The sequence below is a fragment of the Melampsora larici-populina genome (genome assembly GCF_000204055.1).
Source record: "Melampsora larici-populina 98AG31 unplaced genomic scaffold MELLAscaffold_50, whole genome shotgun sequence".
NCBI classification, from domain to species: Eukaryota; Fungi; Basidiomycota; class Pucciniomycetes; order Pucciniales; family Melampsoraceae; genus Melampsora; species Melampsora laricis-populina.
Window position 1 is genome coordinate 667,410 of NW_006768814.1, and position 21,254 is coordinate 688,663.

A 21,254-nucleotide genomic window follows, 5' to 3' on the forward strand; every position below is an offset into this window, starting at 1 on the left:
GCTTACTTGGATCAAAACACTGAGATTGAGGCCAAAAACCACTTGAGAACATTTAGAAATCAAAAATGCAATCAAAGTTCTGTTCAAATTGATTGGATGGCCTTAAAATTGATTGATCGATGTAAAACACCGGGCATTGATCTAAAATATACTTCAATAGTTTGTTGAAGGTAATATGTGGAAAGTGATTATCGTAAGGCCGTACAATATGCATGACGATGATCTGATTCTTTACATTCCGTGGTATCTTTGAACTACTCCATTCACCTGATCGTCAGTAATATGGATTATCTGCTACAGTAGCTGAAGTTGAATTTAAATACCCATTAGAATTGGTTCGATTTTGTGCATACAGGTCATCTTAATATATGATTTAATTGCTGTTGACTTTCTTGTAACATTTATTGGATTCTTGACTTTCTAAAGAATTGAATTGTCAAAAGTGAAACTGATTGGTCAAATGAAAATTAACTAAGCATTTAGTGAAGACCACAGTAGACATACCTTGACAAACCTCAAAACCTTGACCATCATCTTCATTGCTATCAAGATCATTCTTCGGCGCTTGTTTGGTTTTGTCATCGCTATGTCACCAAAGGATCGTTTTGGGAATAGTTTTTTAATATTGTTATTTGATGAATTGGCTTGATTAGGATTTCTGAGTGAAGTCATCTCATGTTCATCTTTGTATTGTTGTTCTTGTTGATGTTGATGCGAGTGTTGAAATGATAAAGTAAAATGAGTGTTAGTTCTTACTGGATGATGTGATGGTTCTTGAGATTGATTAGGTAGCAAAGACATGTGCAGGATTCCAGATCAACAAAACAATGCACTCACTGTAAGATCCCATGGGTTCACGTGCATTTCAAAGCTTACAAAACTAATGAGCCAGTGACAATAACGTTCTTATGTGTAGCTGAGGTCGCACAAAATCGGAGTAAGCTGCTAATCCAGCCTCAGATGTGTTAATCCCTAAAAGCGGACCGAGTTTGACGAATCAAGTAGTAGTAGCTTCATCTTTTGAATTTTCAGCCTGAGTCAAAGCCTCTAAGAAGATTCCAGTTAGTTGATGTGTAGAGTTTTCAAAAGCGATTGAAAGTGGTCAGGAATATCGGTCGTAGGCTGACAAAATAAACATATAAGAGGCATTCATTTTATCTTTGGTAAAGAAATCCAAAAGACTCTACGATATTGCCTACCACCACCGCTTCTGCAAATTGACATCACTTCTGGATTGATTCGATTGGCACGTTGGATACGTCGTGTAGCAGCTTCCCAATCAGCTTTCTCAATCGCTTGAAACACATTGATTAAGGTGTCTTTAAGTTCTGTGACAGCTTGAACCCGATCGATGCAGTCCTTGACCCTGCTCTCTTCGAGGTCTAGGATGAGAACCTTGCTTGATATTCTTTCGGCTACAGCTGTGCGATCGGTTACCACCTCCTGAAAGGTCAATCCACCTTAAGCGAGTGAAGAGACCAATGGCTTGAGATAATCTATCTGCGTAACTGCCTTTTCTAGTCTTTCGAGTGAAGAGAGAAACTCGGCCAAAGAGTTATCAAGCTTAAATTCCGTGGATTCTATTTGGTAAACAGCACTTTAGTCAGTTGAAATTGATAATCAGATTCTTTGATTGAATCAACAAAGATATCAGTATGAAGCTCACCGGGTTGAGCTAAAGCCGTGATAATATCTCAATGTGATCGAAGGGTAGCGATTTGTTGAGGAGAATGGATTGGTGACTATTGATGAGTTGGAAGGTAAGAGGTCATCAGTTTGGATGTATGTACACTTCTCATCACTTTGGCTGAGGATGAAGAAGCAAATCTCAATAACCTTAACAATCAAAACAAAACCAACACTCAACCTCTTAACTTCCTACCTTACTCTCTGCAGTTGATCTGAAACCAGTCATACCCATATCCCCAACCCCACTTCCACCTCAACCCTGGTCCTTTCGATTTTCTGTCAAAATCCTATCAAAAAGATGATTTTCGAACATTAGCCATTCCTTTGTTTTGCTCTGGCTTGATTGATGTTGAAGAGGTTTGATGAGTCTGCTAGTGATCTGTGAGCAATTTAAATGATATCAAATAATCCATCTATGTGGATCATGATGAAGCCTCATTTATCTTTGTCTATATACTTACCGATCTGATCTTGCTCCTATAAAGTCAAGAGTTCTTAACATTCTTGATTGAGGTACTTGACAAAGGCTGTATCTATTCAGCAATAGCAATCACTACTCCGCTAAAAATCGAGAAAGTAATGGAATGAAATTCAAATTCGTCGACTCATGGTGCATCTGAAATAGAAAAGTAAAGTTGAACTCAACTCTTCATCATCTAGATTTTCATTGATGAAAGGTAATGATTCTTTGTGCGTTTGTTGAGGACCAAGAGCCAAAGAAACAGTTGTTGAGTGATGAACCGATGTAAGCCTAGAAGCTACATCATCTGCTTGGGTTTGTCAATGAAATTGTTAATTTGATTATGTTTGAATACATCACACAGAATGATAGAAACTTGAAATCATATACATAAGTGAGTATATTCCGCCAGGGATTACCGGTGAAATTTTGGATGATGTTTAGCTAGGGTTTGCATTAGATGCATTAATAAGAAGATTCATGTGAGGCCCATACAAGGAGCGACTATGTAGCTGCACCAGGAAATTCGGCTAGGGGTGGATTGACTTGCAAAGTTGGATTGGCGGACATGGTGCAAAAAGGTAAAGTAGCCAGCAGATGATTGGAAATTTGAATGAAAAGTGATTTCTGACCCATGTGCAAAACTTGAAAATCGCACTAAATGTAGATCTCCTCCAGTTTTGTTTAAATTGCTTGGCTTTAATATGAAGATTATGGTTGGTAAATATATATGGAGAACCTGATTCATAGTTGTCCTTTAATAAGGGAAATCAACGGGAAGAGTAGGAGTTGGACGAGGTATGTGAGCAATATATAGTATACTGAAAGCAAGTGATATACAAATGTGTGAGTCCAACGCCTTGGTTCTAAATTGGTAATCTGCATATCAACTTGGGATTAGGGATGAGTAGTTTGTAATTAGCTGCTGATAGGGAATGCTCAAATAGGGAATGGTAAGACATAATTGCTACAGAGAGTGTAGATGGCCATGCTGAAGAAGTTCGTGTAATGTACAGTGGCAAGTAGGCCAATTTGTATTTGAAGATGGTAGTAAGATCGGTTAACTTGACTTTGTATATAGTGAGAAATAGTGATTAGTGTGAATATTGAGGTTCATTGAGTAAGCATTGATGGATGGGTTCATGCTAATGTGTGAATATGAAGTTCGCCGAGTAAAAGTTGGGTAATATGGATGTATTCATAGCGAGGACAAAACTTCGGCTGCTCGAAACGTGGATTGCTTCAGCTGAAGTTGAACAATTTGTCAATTTTGATAGGCAATATATCGATTTTGTTTGAATTCAATGTTCGCTGTTAACTTGAATGATAAATCTTCAGGAAAGTCTTGTATACAATAAGGTGTAGAATACCAAGGTTCGATCAGATTTAATTTTACATCTTTACCAAATTCACCAGCTTGTGATCCAATTACAATTCTACAAAGTTCAGGTTTTAAAAAATTCATGGTTTCTTGAATTAATTTTGGATCAAATTTGTTTGTTAAATATGAACTTGAAAAATCATTTCACGTGGACATGGTTTGCTTAATGAATTTGCTAATGAGCCAGCATATTGATCAGGTTGAGATTGTGATCTAAATCGGAAATGGATTTCAGCTAATTGAGATTGTTCTCGAAATGACCATTCTTGGGGTGGTGTTGATCTCAAGAGATCAAGGTATGCAAAGATCACTTGAACTACTTCTTTGTAATGAGCTGCGTAAACACGATGAGATTAGATACAATATCCGAAAAAGAAGGGTCCGGTTTGAGAAATTGACTTACTTAAACCTTCGCCAGTCAGATATAAAGTGATTTTAAAGAAATCAAATCCAGCAGCACCACCACCACCAACACATTGAATATTACGCAGCCAACCTTTTTTCTTGAAATAACTAGTAACCGAACCACCTCCTTTATGAGCAATAAAATGAGATATGAAACTGGTAGGATGAGTATCATAAAACAAATCTTGATCAGGTAAAGGGAAAGTGATTATTAATAAATTATTGTCTATAACCAATTGAGTAAAAATGATTTTTTGTAATTCTTTTTCTGTATAAGGTGAACCATGAAATTGATCAGGTAATATTTGTTTATTTGGAATTTCTGAAAAATGTTGTAGTACCATTTGAGTTAATTCCTGAATGGAATGTCTACCTAAAACGGCTAAAGTCATCAAATTTGAAGAATAATGTTTTGAATGAAATTTCATTAATTCTTCTCTAATGTTTAATCCTAACAAAATTGGTTGATTCCAAAGTGTTTGTAAATTTCCTGTACCATATTTCCAATATGAATGATGTTCATGTGATGAAGTATGTTTATCTAATTGAAGTAATCTCCACGCATCAGATTGTAAATTTTTACTATTTTCTGAATCTACTGCTCTGATTTCTCTTTCAGTACACGTTTCTGTGAATAGTGGCGATATGAAAAATTGTGCAAATCGATCTAATGCTCCATCCAAAGCTGATGGATGAACTTCAAAATGATAAAGTGTCACATCCATTCTTGTGGACGCATTTGATTGACCCGCATGTTTTGCCAAGTATTTTTCATATTCATTTTCAGAAGGATACTATGATGTAAACAGATTGATTGAGAATTAGTTGATTGAATATGATACAAGTTAGATATAAGGAGACTTACTTTTTTGTTGCCCATGAACAATAAATGTTCACAAAAGTGAGCTAGACCAGGTAATTGAGGTGGATCCGAGAGATAACCGACATTGACAGATAGAGCAGCAGCCGCTTTATCAGATTTAGGATCATGAATCAAGATGACTTGTAATTGATTGTTGAGTTTGATGATTTGATAATCTCTTTGATCATTATCAGATTTGATGATTGGTTTAGTAAAGCTTTGATAAGAAGTAGATTGATCAAGATTGGATTCAACATCTAGATTTGGATAGAAGGTGTATGACGATGTTGTTGTTAATGACATTTGAAGAGATAAAGTTGAGGGATCAGTGAATCATTTGATTTGATGATGATGGTAATTTGAATGATCCCATCTCACCTTCTTTTCCTACTTTGACTCTATTCCATCCACTAGAGTCCATCGCAGCGGACGACGAGACTGCCTCGGGTGGAAATCTCATAATACCACCATGAACACGGCAACCAAGACTGACAAACAATCCAAGAATAACAAGTTTCATTTTTGGTAGATTAAGAATACCTAATTCTTCAATGCTGCTGAATACACCATGTAAGCCAATGAGGATTTTGATGAAAAAGTATGAAGAAAGAAACTCACATTAAAACTGCTTACTGAGTGAGTTGAACTTTACTTGTAATCAACAAAATGTTGAGCAAAAGGGGGTCTGTTGAGATATCCTTTTTGGTGCTAGTATGGTGATACTCAAGAACGTAATAACTGTAGATATTTTGAGATCAACTTTGCTCATAAGCTATTGACCTTTCTATGTATTTTTCTCTGGTTGCAAGTTGGGCGGAGATGTACACACTCAAGATAAGTAATCAATCACTGCCAGCATTAAATATGTTCCCTGGTCGGAACATGACCTAGTCTGGGAATATCATTGAGAGAAGAATGGTGCATCAAATCATCTTGCACTGCACATCTGAGCCATAAAGCATACACTACATATGTGCAAACATCTGAGTAAATGCTCAGCTATCAGCTACATACAGGTCCGCTCAGTTATCTGCTCATCTAGATAAGAAGTTCATGTGTAATACATGCTGTAAGTTTGTTCAGATTGAGCCACACATCTCAAAATATTGACTACATATATCACAATGGCTACTCAGGAAATATTCATGGAGCTGTGTAACAGTAGCAGGATGGGAATGTGATCACTAGGACCCATATTCCCATCTGGGAACCTCTTTAATGCTGGCAGTGTAATGCAGTCTCAAGAAAATGGGTGCCTGTTGAGACTTTTTTTGATGCTAGTATCATTCAAGTTAAAGGCAGACCGTGTTTGGCGGCAAAACTCCAAAAACTCCCAATCCCTATTCTAAATTTCAAGGTTTACGCGTTCCAACTGTTTAATCTCTTTCTTACGCGCCTCGAGCCTCCTCCCACTTCATTTGTCATTCCTCACACCCGACCTATTGACCTCCTCTTCCGAACCGCTTGATCACTTGAACACCGCTCTTGAAGCATACAGCACCGGGCTCGGCTCTCAACAAATCACACGTCTTTCGTCTTCTCGATTATGACGGTTCTTGACTCAATAGTCAATTCGCAACTCACCCGCCCGCTCATCACTGTCATCAATCTCCTTTTTAGCAATCCATCAAATCGATTCAATCAACCAATCTTTAATCTGGCAATTCATCAAATCATTGGATTCTCAGATTGACAACAACTTCAAGAAGATTATCTCAAAGCAATCCCCGATTTGACTCAAATAGCAAAGTGATTTACACAAAGTGCAGCAAGTTTAGAAGACGCTGTCCCATCCAATAACTACAAAGCCCATTCCTCAATCGAGTAGACCAGTTTGGCTCTTCAAGTCAATTCTTGGGATCTCAACAGATTCTCTTGGCTTTAATCGATTCATCTTATTAGTCAACTTTCAGCGTTCTGTATGGATGCGAGGTTCAAGACTCATTTTTTCATTGGTGAAGAAGATCCAGCATTTGTGAGAGTAGACTAGGAGCAGTAGGTGAAAATTGGGCCAAGATCCATGCTTGACTTCCACCTCGTGATCAAGCAAGTTCAGAACTATATGATTCTGATGTAATTCCAGTGGGTGCCATTGTCATCTATCGACCAATCAAACCTGTTGGGGATTGTATATTAGGACACAAATTGTTTACATCTACTGAAACTGACTGGATTTCAGTAGATAAAATTGACAATTTATGGCCTGGTACATTTTATGAATGTGAGTAAGGATCTAATCACTTCCAGCTTGCTTCCGAAGCTAAGTGGCACAACATTGACCGTATGAATTAGATTGGTCTCAGGTGTAAGATACCTTTAGTCTTGATCTTTCTGATTAAAATCCCCATGCTGAAAATCTTTGATGTGTAGGACTACCGAGTATTTGTTGCTGCCACGATCCGTGAGACTGTGATGGAATTTTCGACTTCACCACTAAACCAGTTTTGGTTACCTATATAAACGCTCAGTCAGGAGAATGGACTTGGTCAAACTGGCAAAGACAAACTGTTGAAATACATTCCAGAGTAAGTGATCATAATGAACTCCAACTCATTTTTTGAATCCTTTTGTCTGATCTACATGAGCTTCATAATTTCTAGGGGTAATCAAAATTTCTCGACAATAACAATAGATAAAAGGGACTCGAAACATCCTAAGATGAAGTTCGATCTGTTCATTGACGGCACATTCACCTAGAAGTAAGTCGCGTGTATCACTCTCATACAAGAAACGTTTAGCTGTTTTTAACTTTCTTCAGCCGTCTATCAGTTTAACATACGAAGCAAAGCCAGTAATAGAGCCACCAAAGCAACTGGGTGAACTGTTTCCTAGCTGGGAACATTTTATGAACCTAATGCAGCCAATGAATAGGCTCAGGTTTTAAATATAATACCATCCGGACTACTTACTTGATGGCAAAAGATGATAAAAGAAACGCTTTGGGATCCAAAATGGCTTAATCTATGTTTGATCTACTAGAAAACGTTTCAGGTAAAGTTTTTTCAACTTAAGAATTATGCATGTGATTTGTTTTTATATTATATATGAAGGTTTTTCAGTAAATGCTAGAATGGAGGAAATCAAATTAACCAATTTAATACCAAAACCAACTATACCACCTTTAACACCAAATCAACCAAAACAATATGTTTCAAAGGTTTTAAAATGATGATCAATTTCAAACAATATCACAACTTCAAATATCTCTACCAAATAATAACTGACATCATCAACAACAGTAAGATAATCAACAACAATACCAAGAAGATAATCAACCAATTTCTTAATTGATTGTGATGGATCAGAATCTTCTCTCGATTCTCGATGTAAAATTCTCAGTTTTCTCAAATGTTCCAATTTGTTCTTCATTTTACTGACTGCCAAATGTGTTTCTTTTGATCCTGTTAAAGTCAATTTATATCTTTGATTTGATTTTTGTTTTTGAGAACAAAGTCATGTCCAGAGGAAAAAAGAAAAATAATCAGTGTAACTAACCAGAGAAATTCTTCAACTGAAGTTGAAAGAAGTATAGCTTACCAACAAGTACATTTTCAGCCACAATTTCTTCAAAATTCTTCTTTGCAATCATCAACTCTTCTTCTGAACTTTGGTTCTGATTTTCCATTGAATTGATCTTCAATCTTTCAACTTTGATTTCAGATGAATTTAATTTGTTCATGTTTTCATGTCGTCTTTTTCTCTTCTTTCAAGTTCCAATAAATCTTCACTTTCAGATCCAATTCTTGCCCATTCTGGATAGTTAATTTTCAACACATTTACTTGTGTCAATATCATTGATTTTGTAGATTTGCATCAGATTCAAAGTTTGGAAGGTTTTCTGGTGTTAGAAAAAGCTGGAGGACACAGATATCAATTGCCCTGCTGAACAACACTTGATGAGCAAAACCAATGGTGTACCTCTCAAGGTTTGTCTCAAAATATGATCATGAGTTCTCCAACTCATGCACTGATGCAGGGTTTTTGGTATGATTGCCAAGGTATAGGAATGTATTACCAATCTAGCTCAATATGTCAAGATGGCGTAAACAATGGTTGATTTGGAGGTATTGAGTGATCATTGGGTTAGTATCAAACCAGAATTTGATCATGAATCACAAGAGTTGGAAACAAGGCTTGAGAAAAATCGAGGTCAATTAGAAGAAGAACATGATTGAGTAGCAGATGGTCTTGGCATGTGGATGGATAGTGAAACATTTTGCTTTGAAAATCATCAACTTTATAGTTATGTATGTGTTTCAATTAGCTTGAAGGGTGAACCCAAGAACTCTGAACTGTCACAGTATAATTCTATATTGATAACTGCTTTTGGAGTGTCTTATTCTTCTTCAGGAGTCTGGGGGAAAACATGCCAAAATAGATTATATCAAACTTGGCAATCGGAATAAGGGATGTCATTTCACCAGGGATTTACTCAAAGAATCAAACAATGATCTTGAAAATTGACCCAGAGATATCAAAGCAAACAAAATTCTTTATTTAAAGAAGTAGTCAACATAGCAGATGATTATTATTGTTATCTTGATTTGATTCCCTATCAATGTTGAACTATTTTTGATTATGTATTTGATAAATGTAGCTTCTTATTGTCCAATTTTAAGAATAATGAATGAGATCAATATAGCTCATTTGGATTTGATTGTGCGCTTTGCTCATATTTCCTTACACACACCCCAAAGTATTCCCACTTGGTAAGTCAAACTATAATGACTATGATGCAAGAAAATAATCTGACCTACCATTGCCATTTGAATCTAGGGCCGTGAAGGAGATATAAATCTCAAAGAATGTCAACACCCATGCTTGGAAGTCCAACAAGATATCAACTTTGTACCAAACTATACAATCACAGGAAGAAACCAAAGTTTATTTCATACAATCATGGGACCTGATATGTGAGGGGACAGGACATACATTTGAAAAATTGAAGTTGTAGCACTTATGGCCCAATTAGGTTGTTATGTACCTTTTTCAGAAGCTTCTTTAACTATCTTTGATTCTGTTTTTGCTAGAGTTGATGTAGGTGATAGTCAAACTGAAGGGATTTCAACTGTTATGGCTGAGATGTTCAAAACTGCTGTGATCCTCAAGGTTTGTGTTTTCAATTGATTCAGTCTTTGATGGTGTCATGATTTTGAATATGTTTTCCTTGCAGTTGGCTACAAAGAATTTGTTGACTATTATAGATGAGTTTGATAGGGGCCCATTAACCTATGATGGATTTGTATTAGCATAGCCAATTTCAGAGTAAGTGGAAACAAACACACACACAATGGTCACAAAACAGAAACAACTAACTAAATGAATTCAAAAAACCTACCTTTATCTTGAAAAAACATTGCAATCAAAATCAAAGCCTTTACACTTTTTGCAACCCATTTTTATGAATTAACATCTTCAGGTCAATGAGTTGAACATGCAAAAAATCATCATGTTGTACAGAACCGCCACAACACAGGTGGTTCACTTGTCCATGAAGAGCTTGCAAAAGGTGTGACAGGCAGGCTTGTGAAAGGTGCACTTGCAGAGTGTGGCAGAGGAAAAACTCTGATGGCCCAAGTGCGGAAACTTTCTCACACTAATTCAAAAAACCGATCCCTGGGCTGGGGCCCTGCACTACCCCATCCCACACCCTCTTGACAATACATAAAGAGGGCACATTTGAGCTGGATGCTTGCACATGAGATCACTAGGATACAGTGGTGCAGCCCTTGGCTCAGCTGAGTCAGACACATCAATCCAATCTAAAGTTCTATGAGCAAGAGGAGAATGGAAGTAGCACATGTGGAAACTTCTATACTAAAGAACCAAATGAAGGAATGACATTACTTCATGATAAAGTTGGAAAAAGGGTTTAGTGAGCAACTTTTGGTATCCATGTGGCAGAAATTTCAGAATTCCCTGAAGAAGTTTTAAAAGTAAGCATTTTTTTTCCAAAGTTTCAATTTTTAAGAAAAGTATTGAAAGTGATAGTCCAATTTTTTTTGAGGCTAAGGTTTCAACCCGCAAGAAGAAAAGCAGAAGAATCAGAACAATTCAATGAGAACGCTCATGAAACATCAATCAGAGAAACATCAGTTCAGACAGGAGTGAAATTGATTGAAGTAATTTTGAAAAAATGGAGAAATGAAAAAATGATGGAATGGAACTTGATGAAATCAATGAAAAATCCAGATATGAACATTGAAGATTATTTTAAAAAAACTTTAATTGGATTGAACAATAATTAATGGGTAAAGAAATTTCAATGAATAGTTTGCAATTTCAACAGGTACTTGTTTTTCAGGACAAGGTGTTTCTTGAAAGAATTTTGTTTTCTGTATCAGAATTGTGATTGGGATTTTTGTTATTATGATAAAATTATTGCAAAATATGCAAGCGAAATGCGATAAATGTGAAGATTTTGGGCAGATACTTCAGTACAACTTGCCAAACTTCATGGTGGGAATTGCATCATTTTGCCTACAAACTTCTGTGATGTGTGAGGATAACAGAGATGTTACATTAGGTCAAAGATACAAATAAATCATGACTTACAAGTAGAGCAAATGGATGATGAATGCTGAGTACAAGCACAGGTTAAGACCGTTGAGGCGGCGCCCGCTGCTAATTTTGCTAGTGGTGTCACTAAAGAGTGTATCAACTGCAGATATTGTAAAATAAATATTGTGGATAAGTCATTGTCATTATTTTGTATGTCTATCATGCGGCAAGTTGAGCGGAAATGTACACACCCAACGTAGGTCCTAAAGGTTCTAATGGTTCCAATCACCAAACAAAGATTCTGAATGCCGACAAAGTGCTTTGACTCAAAGGATCGAAATCTCTAAGATTGAGCTATGCTCTAGCAAGCGAGAACAGTGCAATGGTCAAGTTCAAGCACCAAAATCCTTGACGTGGGCAGAGTAGCAGAGTAAGAACAGCTTTGCATTTATGCTAGTGCAGAAAGACCGTTTAAATGACTTGATGTTGCGAACTGCGCTAGGGTATCACTACACCAAATGTAATCTTTACCGGGCGGTAAAGAAAACTACTGACATAGAAAAGTCCTGAGGCAACAGGAAGAGAGCTAAAAATCTAAAAAAATTTGCACCTTGTTCCTAGGTGTTGGGGCGTCATGATAAGTATTTTTTTGTATTTTACACACAGATATTGGTTTATGTACTAACAATAAACACTGAAAATCATCAAAAACTCACATGTAACAATACCTGAAATTTGGGTCATGAGTATGAAGACAATATTTTGTGGTCTAAAAACTTCAATAACTTTTGCAATTCTGCTTCAAAAGACTCGATTTTTGGTTCATTCAAAAGCTGAACTATTCTTCTTCACACTTCATAATGTTAGTAAGGTGCTATCTAGTCATTTAAACACTCTACATATGTTCAAACAGTTCTGCATGAATAGCTCTGTAGGATCTTTTTTAGACCAGCTACAGATGTGATGTCTCAATGAAAAATGTAGAGGAAAGGCTCACCTTTTTAATGCACTTTAAATCGAGTGATTTGATTCAGAACTGCAAAAGTTATTGATGTTTGAAGATTTCAAAATCCTGTCTTCAAAGTCAAGGGCCAAATTTCAGGTATTGTTACAGGTGGGTTTTTGATGATTCTCAGCCTTTATTGTTAGTACATTAACCAATATCTGTGTGTAAAATACAAAAAAATACTCATCATGACGCCCCAACATCTAGGAAAAAGGTGCATACTTTTTCAGATTTTTAGCTCTCTTCCTGTTGCCTCAGGACTTTTCTACGTCAGTAGTTTTCTTTACCGCCCGGTAAAGATTACATTTGGTGTAGTGTATGTGAAGGGATGTCTTACATCCTAGTTATGGAGAAATTTTACATAACGTTCTGCGCGCTCTCGATCTGGGCGGCACAGGCCCGCAATATTTTTTTCAGTCTTGTCGCCAAATTGAATTCTTGGCCACATGCTATGTACACCGACTTGTTTTGAATCCTGTGCAGCCACGTGTGGTACATAGATCACTGCGCGCTGATCATGATACCTTTGAGTGCTTGCGACCTCCCATGTCAAACTCTTGGAGCAGAACATTGACAAAAGATGTGATGGCATGTCCCGCGATGTTCCGGGATGTCCCTCTTCATTACCTACGGGCCGGCTTACCTCAAAGGTGATTCAGACTAAACAATCCATAGCAGTCTTGCATTAATCTTTCCAATGATAGTGCATTGTTATCTTTTGGAAGGCATCATGGTTATGGAGCAATTCCACAGGATGTCCTGCGCGATCTGGACTTTGACTAGGATAACTGATTGTTGGAACCAGAACCGCAAACTTGTTTCCAATCTTGTCGCCAACTTGAACTCTCCGCCACATATACTAGGGATCCTGGATTGTTTTGCATCCTATCTTGACAAGTTTATGCGGAGGTTGCGGTATCCTAACTTAACTAAGTCCCTCAATGCTTTCAACAGCTGTCATTCAACGAGTTGAATCAGCATGTCTCGGCATGAGGGACTTACGGCAGATCTCAGCTATTTGGCCTGAAGCCTCAGACTTTGTTTGGCGGAGAGAATCTTATTTCTGTTCTCTATGTGAGCACACCAAGGATTTTTGAACCGCTCTTCATCCAGAGATGCGCTATGTCTTCCTACAAATCGTACATGTGGAAATATCAAAATCCAACAACCCTTTGCTGAGCTACATCAAATTGAAATTGTGAAAGTTCCACATGTAGCTGGACTAAGTCCTTCAACTTATACCCATGGCAGAGATGGCGATATACAGCACTACCATGTGACCTTATAGGGACATGGCGGTCACGCTGTAGCTACTTGATTCCATGCCATCCACGCTAACAGTCTACGATTAGACTTAGGATAATAGACATAAAAGATCTGTCTTCATTGGGCGGTCTCATAGATGCTTACATAAAAATCATCCAAGATTTAAACAATCCAAGCAAGAATGAGAGGATCATCTTACATACGTGATGAGCTGGTTTTAGTTGTATCAACACCGGGCCAGAAGCACTTGCGATAGTGCTAGCATAACTTGAGGCGCAGAGCTATCTGATAGCGTTACGGCTATCATGGATGCTGGTACCCAAAGGCACGACGGTACCAGCGATTTCCACATCCACGCATACGATGAGGAGAAGAGGTCACGTGGGTATCCCCGTAGTGGGGATACCGGTAAAGGTTGTCATCTAGGTTTTGGTTATTCAGGGAAGAATTTCCCAAACCTGATTGTCGCCAACCTTTCCTCTCCTCAGCTGATTCGCAGTGTGGTTTTTGTTGTTGCATTGTCTCATTGCATAGAACCTTGAGTTCTTCATCAACGTAGACATCTTTCTTTTGTCATTAAAGATTTTTCTCATATCCAAACCCCCCTCACACTTTAGGTGCTGGGATATTATTCAACAGTAGTGTTACGTTCAATTCTTTTGGACATAACAGTTGTGGCAAGAAAAGAAAATGTCAACCCCAAATGAGACCGACCAATTTAATGCACAAGTAAAAAGAACTAGCGAGCGGATTAGAAGTAGTTCAGCAACCCCTCCAGAAAATCAGTCTGTGGGAAAGAAGACGGACAAGCCAGATGGAATGTCGACCAGTTCTCAGTCAGCAAGTGCAAGTTTGACAGCCGGGGAAGTCATAGATGCATCACCTGCTCAAGGACGGAAGGGTCAGAAAGGCAAAAAGGTGGGAGACGTGGTAGAAAAGGTGGCTTCAGGCGATGTGGTTGACAACATTACCTCAAAGGATGCCGGCAATGGAGATGTTCATGATATGGAAGAAGCGTCATCTACCGCCCCAAAGACTGGCAGCTCGTTAGCAGTGGTCCAGCCCGTCGCAGATGAGAATACCTGCCAACCTGCATCACGCCCCAAAGACAGTCAAACTCCAAAGAGCAACGCAGCATCGGCTTCACCATTTGATTCAAGAAGCCCGCTGAGGACGGCAGGTCCAAGAATCACAGTTTCATCCCCACTGGCACTACCTGGGCATTTGATTGCGCCGGAAGTGATAAATAGAGGAGTCCTAAATAACATGCCAGGTAAGCAGAGTCCCTATAATGCCACTACGGTGATGCCGCATTGCAATGCCACACTTTAGGTGACGGGTTGGAGTAGTGAAATCAGGGTGCTGACACTCGATGTGATTCTTCTATGGTGTTGCTTCACCAGCTCCTGGTCAGTTGTTGCACACAAAATTTGTGGCAGGAGCCAACAACATCCTAGCAAAGATAGACAAATGTTCACCAGACACGATCAAGTCCTGGTTGCAGGCAAAAGGTTTCGGCCTAGTTCCCTTATAACCTGCTGGCAACGGATTGAAAGAAGGGGGAACAAACTCAGGAGTCGGAACTGAATCCTTAAGTCGGAACCAACTAGACGTGTCTTCAGGCCTTGGCAACGGATCTACAACTCTGGTACACGGTCTCAACTCGAGCGTGCCAAATTTCTCCCCGGAGCTGGCAACCAAACCTAGTGGGACCGTTCAGTCCAAGAAGCGTGTACGCGCGGTGGATCTTGAGGCAGATGAGCCAGAGGAAGACAACCCCGATTCAACTGGGAAGCGGGCTTCTGCTACCGCAGTGATTGAATTCAGTAATGAGGTTATTGAGGCCCATGGTCTTGTAGCGTTATTGAAATACTTTGCTGTGAAGATGACTTCCTTAGATGCATATATCCCTCTATCGGTCTTTAACACTCAGTGGTTGAGGCAAGATCTTCTTCAGCAGTCTATCAGGAAGTGTTCCGTGAAGGAGAATTTGGAAGATACCTACATCGGACTCACTTTTCCATTAGAGAGGAAGATGACCTTTGGGGAATGGGTGGTAGCGTTCAATTTGTTTGTTGCGTATTTAGAGCACTACAAATGGAAAGAATTGGCCAATAAGTTCAAGACTCACAAGGAGAATGTATTTGCAATAAAGAGGGAGAATACAAACTGGCCAGTGGCCTTCCTTTACAACCTAGCAGTCAGAACAGCGGTTATGACTTTCAGATTATCCGATGCATCTGTGGCTAATCCTGCGATCCGAGACACACGGCTAGAGAGAGAGGCGGTGCGAGAGACGGAATGGATGAAGGATTTATTTCTGGCCTTCAAGGAAATCAACCCCTACGCCAACAGTGAGGCAAAAGTGTTGATAGAGCCAATTTTGGGGGTTGACAACCGTTTCACTTCCAATTTGCATCCTATGGTGTAGAACTCCTACGCAGTGTAGCATAGGCTGAGCTGGAGAAGGTAAGAATCACCACTCATGATAGCAGATGAAACTACAGTGCTGTTACACTGCCTTCAACCTTAATTTTGTTGCAGTTTGAAAAGAACTAGAGCAATCCTAAACAAATTCTATCCCTACAAATTTCTCCCGTAACACTTTTTTAAGATTTCCGAAGGATCCGCAAGGTTTGCCGGACTCTGATGAGACCACACACAACTCTACACAATGTTGTGGTGTAAAAATACATTTCTTCTTATTGATTTCGATCCTGGACCCTGAAATTGATATTCATCTTCTCTCTACTCTGCCATCCTCCAAGTCGCACCCTTGATCTAATGAGCTAATCAAATACAATTGTTGATCTCAGCTTTCTTAGTAGGTTTGACTTAGGTTTTCCACTTGATTCATGAGTGATTTTTAAATTTCGATTTTGGGCTTTCAATTGGAATCTTGAATAAGTAAGTTCTGTTCACTTTCACTTTGGTTCTTCTAATTATGCACCCTAGATCTAATTCTTTTGACTTCTATTTAGTTCAGCATTTTGATCTCAGCCTGTAATCATGGTATGTCATTCTTGTTTCTTTCTAATCATTAATCTTGGTTTTGGACCCTAATCTTGATCCTGAATAATACTGACAACTTCATGTTGATTGACATCTAGATACCCTTTGCTTTATTGAATAGTAAGGACTATTTTTGAGTATTTTTCCTCTCTTCGCCTATCTTGATTTGTTTGTATGTAGTCTGTCTGTTGTCTTGATGATACAATTATGGGATACAAAGTTGAATCCGGGAACGGTCCCGGATTTTTTCCCAAATTTCCAAATTTCCAAATCGAGTTGAAATTTGGGAAAAAAGAGTGTGTAATGGCGGATGGAGCAACCGGGGATTCAAAGTTAAAAAAATCCGGATTTTTTCCCTATATCCAAACTACCGCTAATAACGGTATTTGGAAATTTGGGAATAAATCCGGGACCGTTCCCGGATTCAACTCTGTATCCCATAAATATAAAGTAATTGAAGTGCCTAATTAAAAACTATAAAAAACTTTGAGTAGAAGTGGGATGAGCCCAATTGACTTGAGAATAAAACTTGAGCCTTGAGATGATGAACGTGAGGATCATAGGTTGTGAAGACTGTAGTGATGATCATGTGATATAAGGTACTGTTGAAGGATTTGCTTTCCACAACGGTAACGGTAAACAAACTTCGAGATTGCAGAACTTCGCCCATCACAATTCCTTCACGAGCTTGCCAGTATATGATGGTCCTGGAGGTTCCTCCTCTAACGTCAGAGAGGAGAGGAAAAACAACTTTAGAGGTGGAAGGCAGTGTGGTAGGCGTGGTAGCTGGAGTGGTAATCAGACCTTCAGAGAGCGTAGCCCCAAGCGCCACAGAATGCACGGAGGAAGTGAAGCGTGGAAGAGAGACAATCGAAGAGATGGCAGAGGAGCCAATGATTGTGATACCTCAGGTCATGCTGGGAAGGAAAAGTGAGCCAGATTTAGTCTTTGTCACTAGGATTTGTGGAATTTTTTGCCTGTACCTCAGCAGAGATGAATGAAAAAGGAGGTGACATGTGTATCCGTCAAAGCCTTGGAATTGTCCGGCCCTCCTGTGAGGCTATGTTTACTATCTTCCTTTTTTTCTTTCTACATATGGTTGTGGAACTGTTTGTATACAGATGCCATAGAGTAACCGGTACTGAGGGTCACAGGCTGGTTTTACAGTGGAGTGTTCTAAGATGTGCAGCATGAAATAATAATCTGTGTTTTTCTTGGATCAACGGTTCTGATGTTTGCCACCTCTTCTTGCCAGTGCTTTCAACGGTGATACACCTATGCAAGAAGCAGAGGAGAAGTCAGTAGATGGAAAGGCGGTAGACCAGAGAGTCTCGGAAGAGACGGAATTGAATGAAGAGGAGAATGGTAACCGCTTGAAGAGGCATAGAAATTCGGGCACAAACTTCAATGGAAGGTGGCCAAGGAAAGAGGTGTCTAGCGGAATGAAGATTGCAGAGTGGAAGCTCCTGGCAAAAGAATGTGGATTAGAAGAGGAGGCAGAAGAAGTAATTACAGGCCTGCTCAGAGGCTTTCACCAAGGAATACCAAGCCATATGTTGGGTTTTTGCAGGTGGTATACACCGGCAAATCACCAGTCAGCTCAGTTGGCGGCGGAAAAGATTAGGAATACTCTAGCAAAAGAACATAGGGAGGGACGTATCTTTGGTCCCTTTACCCAAGAGGAGGTGTTCAAAAAGATTGGATTCTTTCAATCAAGTCCCATGGGGAGTGTCATCAACGGTGACGGCTCCTTTAGGATCATTAACAACATGTCTTTCCCGCAAGAATCAACAGAGACGCTGTCGGTAAACAGTTTTGTTGACAATCAAAAATTCGACACCATCTGGGACAACTTTAAGGTGCTAGCGAGGTTTTTCGAAACATGGGAAGGAAGATTTTTGTTAGCCATCTTCAATTGGGAAAAGGCTTATTGCCAGATCCCAATCCACCCATCACAATGGAGGTATCTTTTCATCATGGATTTAGAAGGAAAGATATGGCTTGACTCACAAGTTCAATTCGGTGGGAGAGCAGTCTGTGGTGGTTTTGAGCGACCAGTCTGTGGTGGTTTTGGGCGACCAGCCGATCTGTGGAAAAAGATAGTGGTAAAGGTGTTTAAGCTGGAAGCAGCCTTCCGTTGGGTGGACAATAACTTGCTAATCAAAGAATTTGGAAATAGTACGACAATCAAAGATGTGGTGACCTTGAGTGATTCAATGGGGTAGCGTCAAATAGCGATAAAGTTCACGAGTTTGCAGACGAGTAGTGGTATATTGGGTTTTTTGGAACACAAAGGAACAAACGGTAAGCCTGCCGGTAGAAAAAATGGAAGAATGGAGAGCTCAGATAGATAAGTTTTTGGTGCCTGGGGAGTCATTCACCTTCAAAGAAACGGATAAGTTTGTGGGGAGGTTGGTACATACAACTCATATTGTACCAAACCTACATTGTTACCTCACATCCCTCTATTGGTGGAAGAAGGAGTGGAAAGTAACCTCGGCAAAGCGTAAGGTACCGGAGGATGTCAGAGTCGACCTAGTGAAGTGGCAGAGGACGTTGGCGTCCTTTGAAGTACACCAATTCGTGCCTGACATTGAGGTGACAGACATGGTGTGGGTTGGTGATGCAGTGTCGTCGTTTGGAATTGGTGTGTTGGTAGGTAGCAAGTGGGCCCAGTTCAAGTTGTTGGCTGGTTCCACTCTCTAACTCACTGGTTCTGTGAGTTGGGTATACATGAATCTTATGAAATCATACATTGAATTACAGATGTAATGTAATGGGTTTCACTTCGGTATAATTTCTTCTATACCGGTTTGTCCCATTCAAACCTAAAGATTTCTTGATGAGGTCTCTAGGTTTCTTGGGGGGGGGCCTCTGCCTTGGTAGAGGCCGAGGGAGGTAGGACACCGGTAAGCAGTAGACGGGAGATTGCTTCCCCATGACTCTGGACGCAGTCCTGAGCCTGCGATCGCCCATCTACTGCGTCCAGTGGCTAGCTGAAGGTAAAAACCCCCCTCGTGGTCAGATCATCCTCTTTCTTAACGAAGAAACAAAGGACCAATCAAGTATGCTCGATAGCCTTCTACTAGATCTGCATAGATATATTTAAAGTTCCTGTATTCGCGCGTAAGAACAGGAATATCTAATTTAAATTACCCCGAACAGTCCCCAATTCTTATTTCTTCCATAATATGAATTGTCTCCAACAGTTCCTCTTCGCTATACTCTCTAATATACAGCTTGTATGCCTTCGATTTCCAGCGACCAACAGCAACAATCTCTCCCAAAGGATTATTGAAATTCCATCGTAGGGACGCACCTCCCACCCTAAAGGAATGGCCAGTCAGTTTACTACCCTCCTGTGACTCCCAAGTCTCTGAAAACAGTTTCTGACACCTTGCTTTTATCAAGGTTATCCTCTTCCCTCCACGCGGATAAGAGAAAAGTGGATCATCCTCCGTAGCTTTTGTATCCTGAATAAGTCGTCGTATTGCGCCCACCGGATCTAGTAATGACGATTGAAACTGACAATGGATCTCCTGTATCTCCCCAATCGCAGCGGTCTTAGCCAATCAAATTCTTATGCGAACATACTCCCCTCTAGGTTCCCAAACCAAGTCCTTTACTCACACCTGATCCATTTTACACGACGATTTCACTAACTCTCCTAAACAAGCCATGCCCCAGAATGCCGTAAGAGCTACCGTGTAAGTGACTTGCTTCTCAAGTTCTCCATCTGCCAAATTTTTTACCAAGTTGAACGTGTGCTTAATCAATACAGGATCCTTCTTTTCTTTTGGTTCCGAACAAAGTTCCAGTTTGTGTGCGGCCTTTAACACTGCCTCTACTCTAGGTGTTTTGGTATGAGGATAGTCAAACCCATGAAATAAATGCCACACCTTTATTCCCGATAGGTAAGTGCGAATGGTATTTGACTTTATAGGTGTCTTGTTTTTGGTGGCTGACTCCTGATTCAATTTTGGACCTGCCCACACCGCGAAGTTACAGAGTACCTCTGGGTCTATTGGTAAAAGGAACCTCCTCGGTATATTATACTCCGCTGCAAAAACCATCAACTTCGATACCCCCGCGTTGTTATGCTTAAGCGTTGCTGGCGTCCAAGTTCCACCTTCCAACATGTAAGTCTTCACCGCATCCGTTTTTGACAAGTCGATCCCGTTCTGATCTTTCAAAAATTCCATCTGTAGACCCTATTGCCAAGACTTGAATATAAATTTTCTATTTAAATAAACAGTAGATGATCGTCGAGAGTTACAACTTCCACTGTTCCGGTTAAACCAACTCAGTGGGATTCATCTTGATGACAACTCGTAGTCTCACTTGGTAAAGGAAGGAAACTCTCAGAGCAACACTCACTCCAACTGGGGCCGGCCGAAACATCAAATGAAACCCTTAAGGTTGCGGGCTAGGAGGGGGAATCAAACACATGAAACGCGTTTTACACGTTTATTTCAGAGGACTTGTCGTACAACAGATCTCAGGTCACTAGGAAGCTCGATCACGACCATGTCCTCTACAGAGCGCTTCTCCTTTCCTCTCGACAACAAATCCGCCATATTGTCACCTGATTTCACCCGTTGAGCCACTATATCACAGTGTAAGTGCTCTAATAATTTTTGAATCTTTTTCCACTCCTCGTTCACCTCAACGT

General features: G+C 39.7%; 5 protein-coding genes across 5 annotated transcripts; 2 read left to right on the forward strand and 3 right to left on the reverse strand.

Moving 5' to 3' along the window:
* Window positions 1-188: 188 nt before the first annotated feature.
* On the reverse strand, window positions 189-801 carry MELLADRAFT_111144 (uncharacterized protein; the record flags this gene model as incomplete). The annotated part of the gene is made up of 2 exons (XM_007415351.1): window positions 189-254; window positions 505-801. The coding sequence occupies 2 exons, from the start codon at window positions 799-801 to the stop codon at window positions 189-191; spliced, it is 363 nt and encodes a 120-aa protein (XP_007415413.1).
* A 2,848-nt stretch (window positions 802-3,649) lies between these two features.
* Window positions 3,650-5,317, reverse strand: MELLADRAFT_124665 (insulinase; the record flags this gene model as incomplete). The annotated part of the gene is made up of 4 exons (XM_007415350.1): window positions 3,650-3,864; window positions 3,934-4,729; window positions 4,801-5,054; window positions 5,176-5,317. The coding sequence occupies 4 exons, from the start codon at window positions 5,315-5,317 to the stop codon at window positions 3,650-3,652; spliced, it is 1,407 nt and encodes a 468-aa protein (XP_007415412.1).
* Window positions 5,318-7,929: 2,612 nt separating this feature from the next.
* Window positions 7,930-8,476, reverse strand: MELLADRAFT_67203 (uncharacterized protein; the record flags this gene model as incomplete). Its single annotated transcript, XM_007415349.1, has 2 exons — window positions 7,930-8,198; window positions 8,335-8,476. The coding sequence occupies 2 exons, from the start codon at window positions 8,474-8,476 to the stop codon at window positions 7,930-7,932; spliced, it is 411 nt and encodes a 136-aa protein (XP_007415411.1).
* Window positions 8,477-9,735: 1,259 nt separating this feature from the next.
* Window positions 9,736-10,051, forward strand: MELLADRAFT_39173 (uncharacterized protein; the record flags this gene model as incomplete). Its single annotated transcript, XM_007415342.1, has 2 exons — window positions 9,736-9,906; window positions 9,971-10,051. Coding segments are annotated over 2 exons (252 nt in total), but the record flags the coding sequence as incomplete, so codon positions are not given.
* A 4,209-nt stretch (window positions 10,052-14,260) lies between these two features.
* Window positions 14,261-15,104, forward strand: MELLADRAFT_111148 (uncharacterized protein; the record flags this gene model as incomplete). Its single annotated transcript, XM_007415343.1, has 2 exons — window positions 14,261-14,843; window positions 14,974-15,104. 2 exons carry the CDS (start codon window positions 14,261-14,263, stop codon window positions 15,102-15,104), a joined length of 714 nt encoding a protein of 237 aa, XP_007415405.1.
* Between the last annotated feature and the right edge of the window lie 6,150 nt (window positions 15,105-21,254).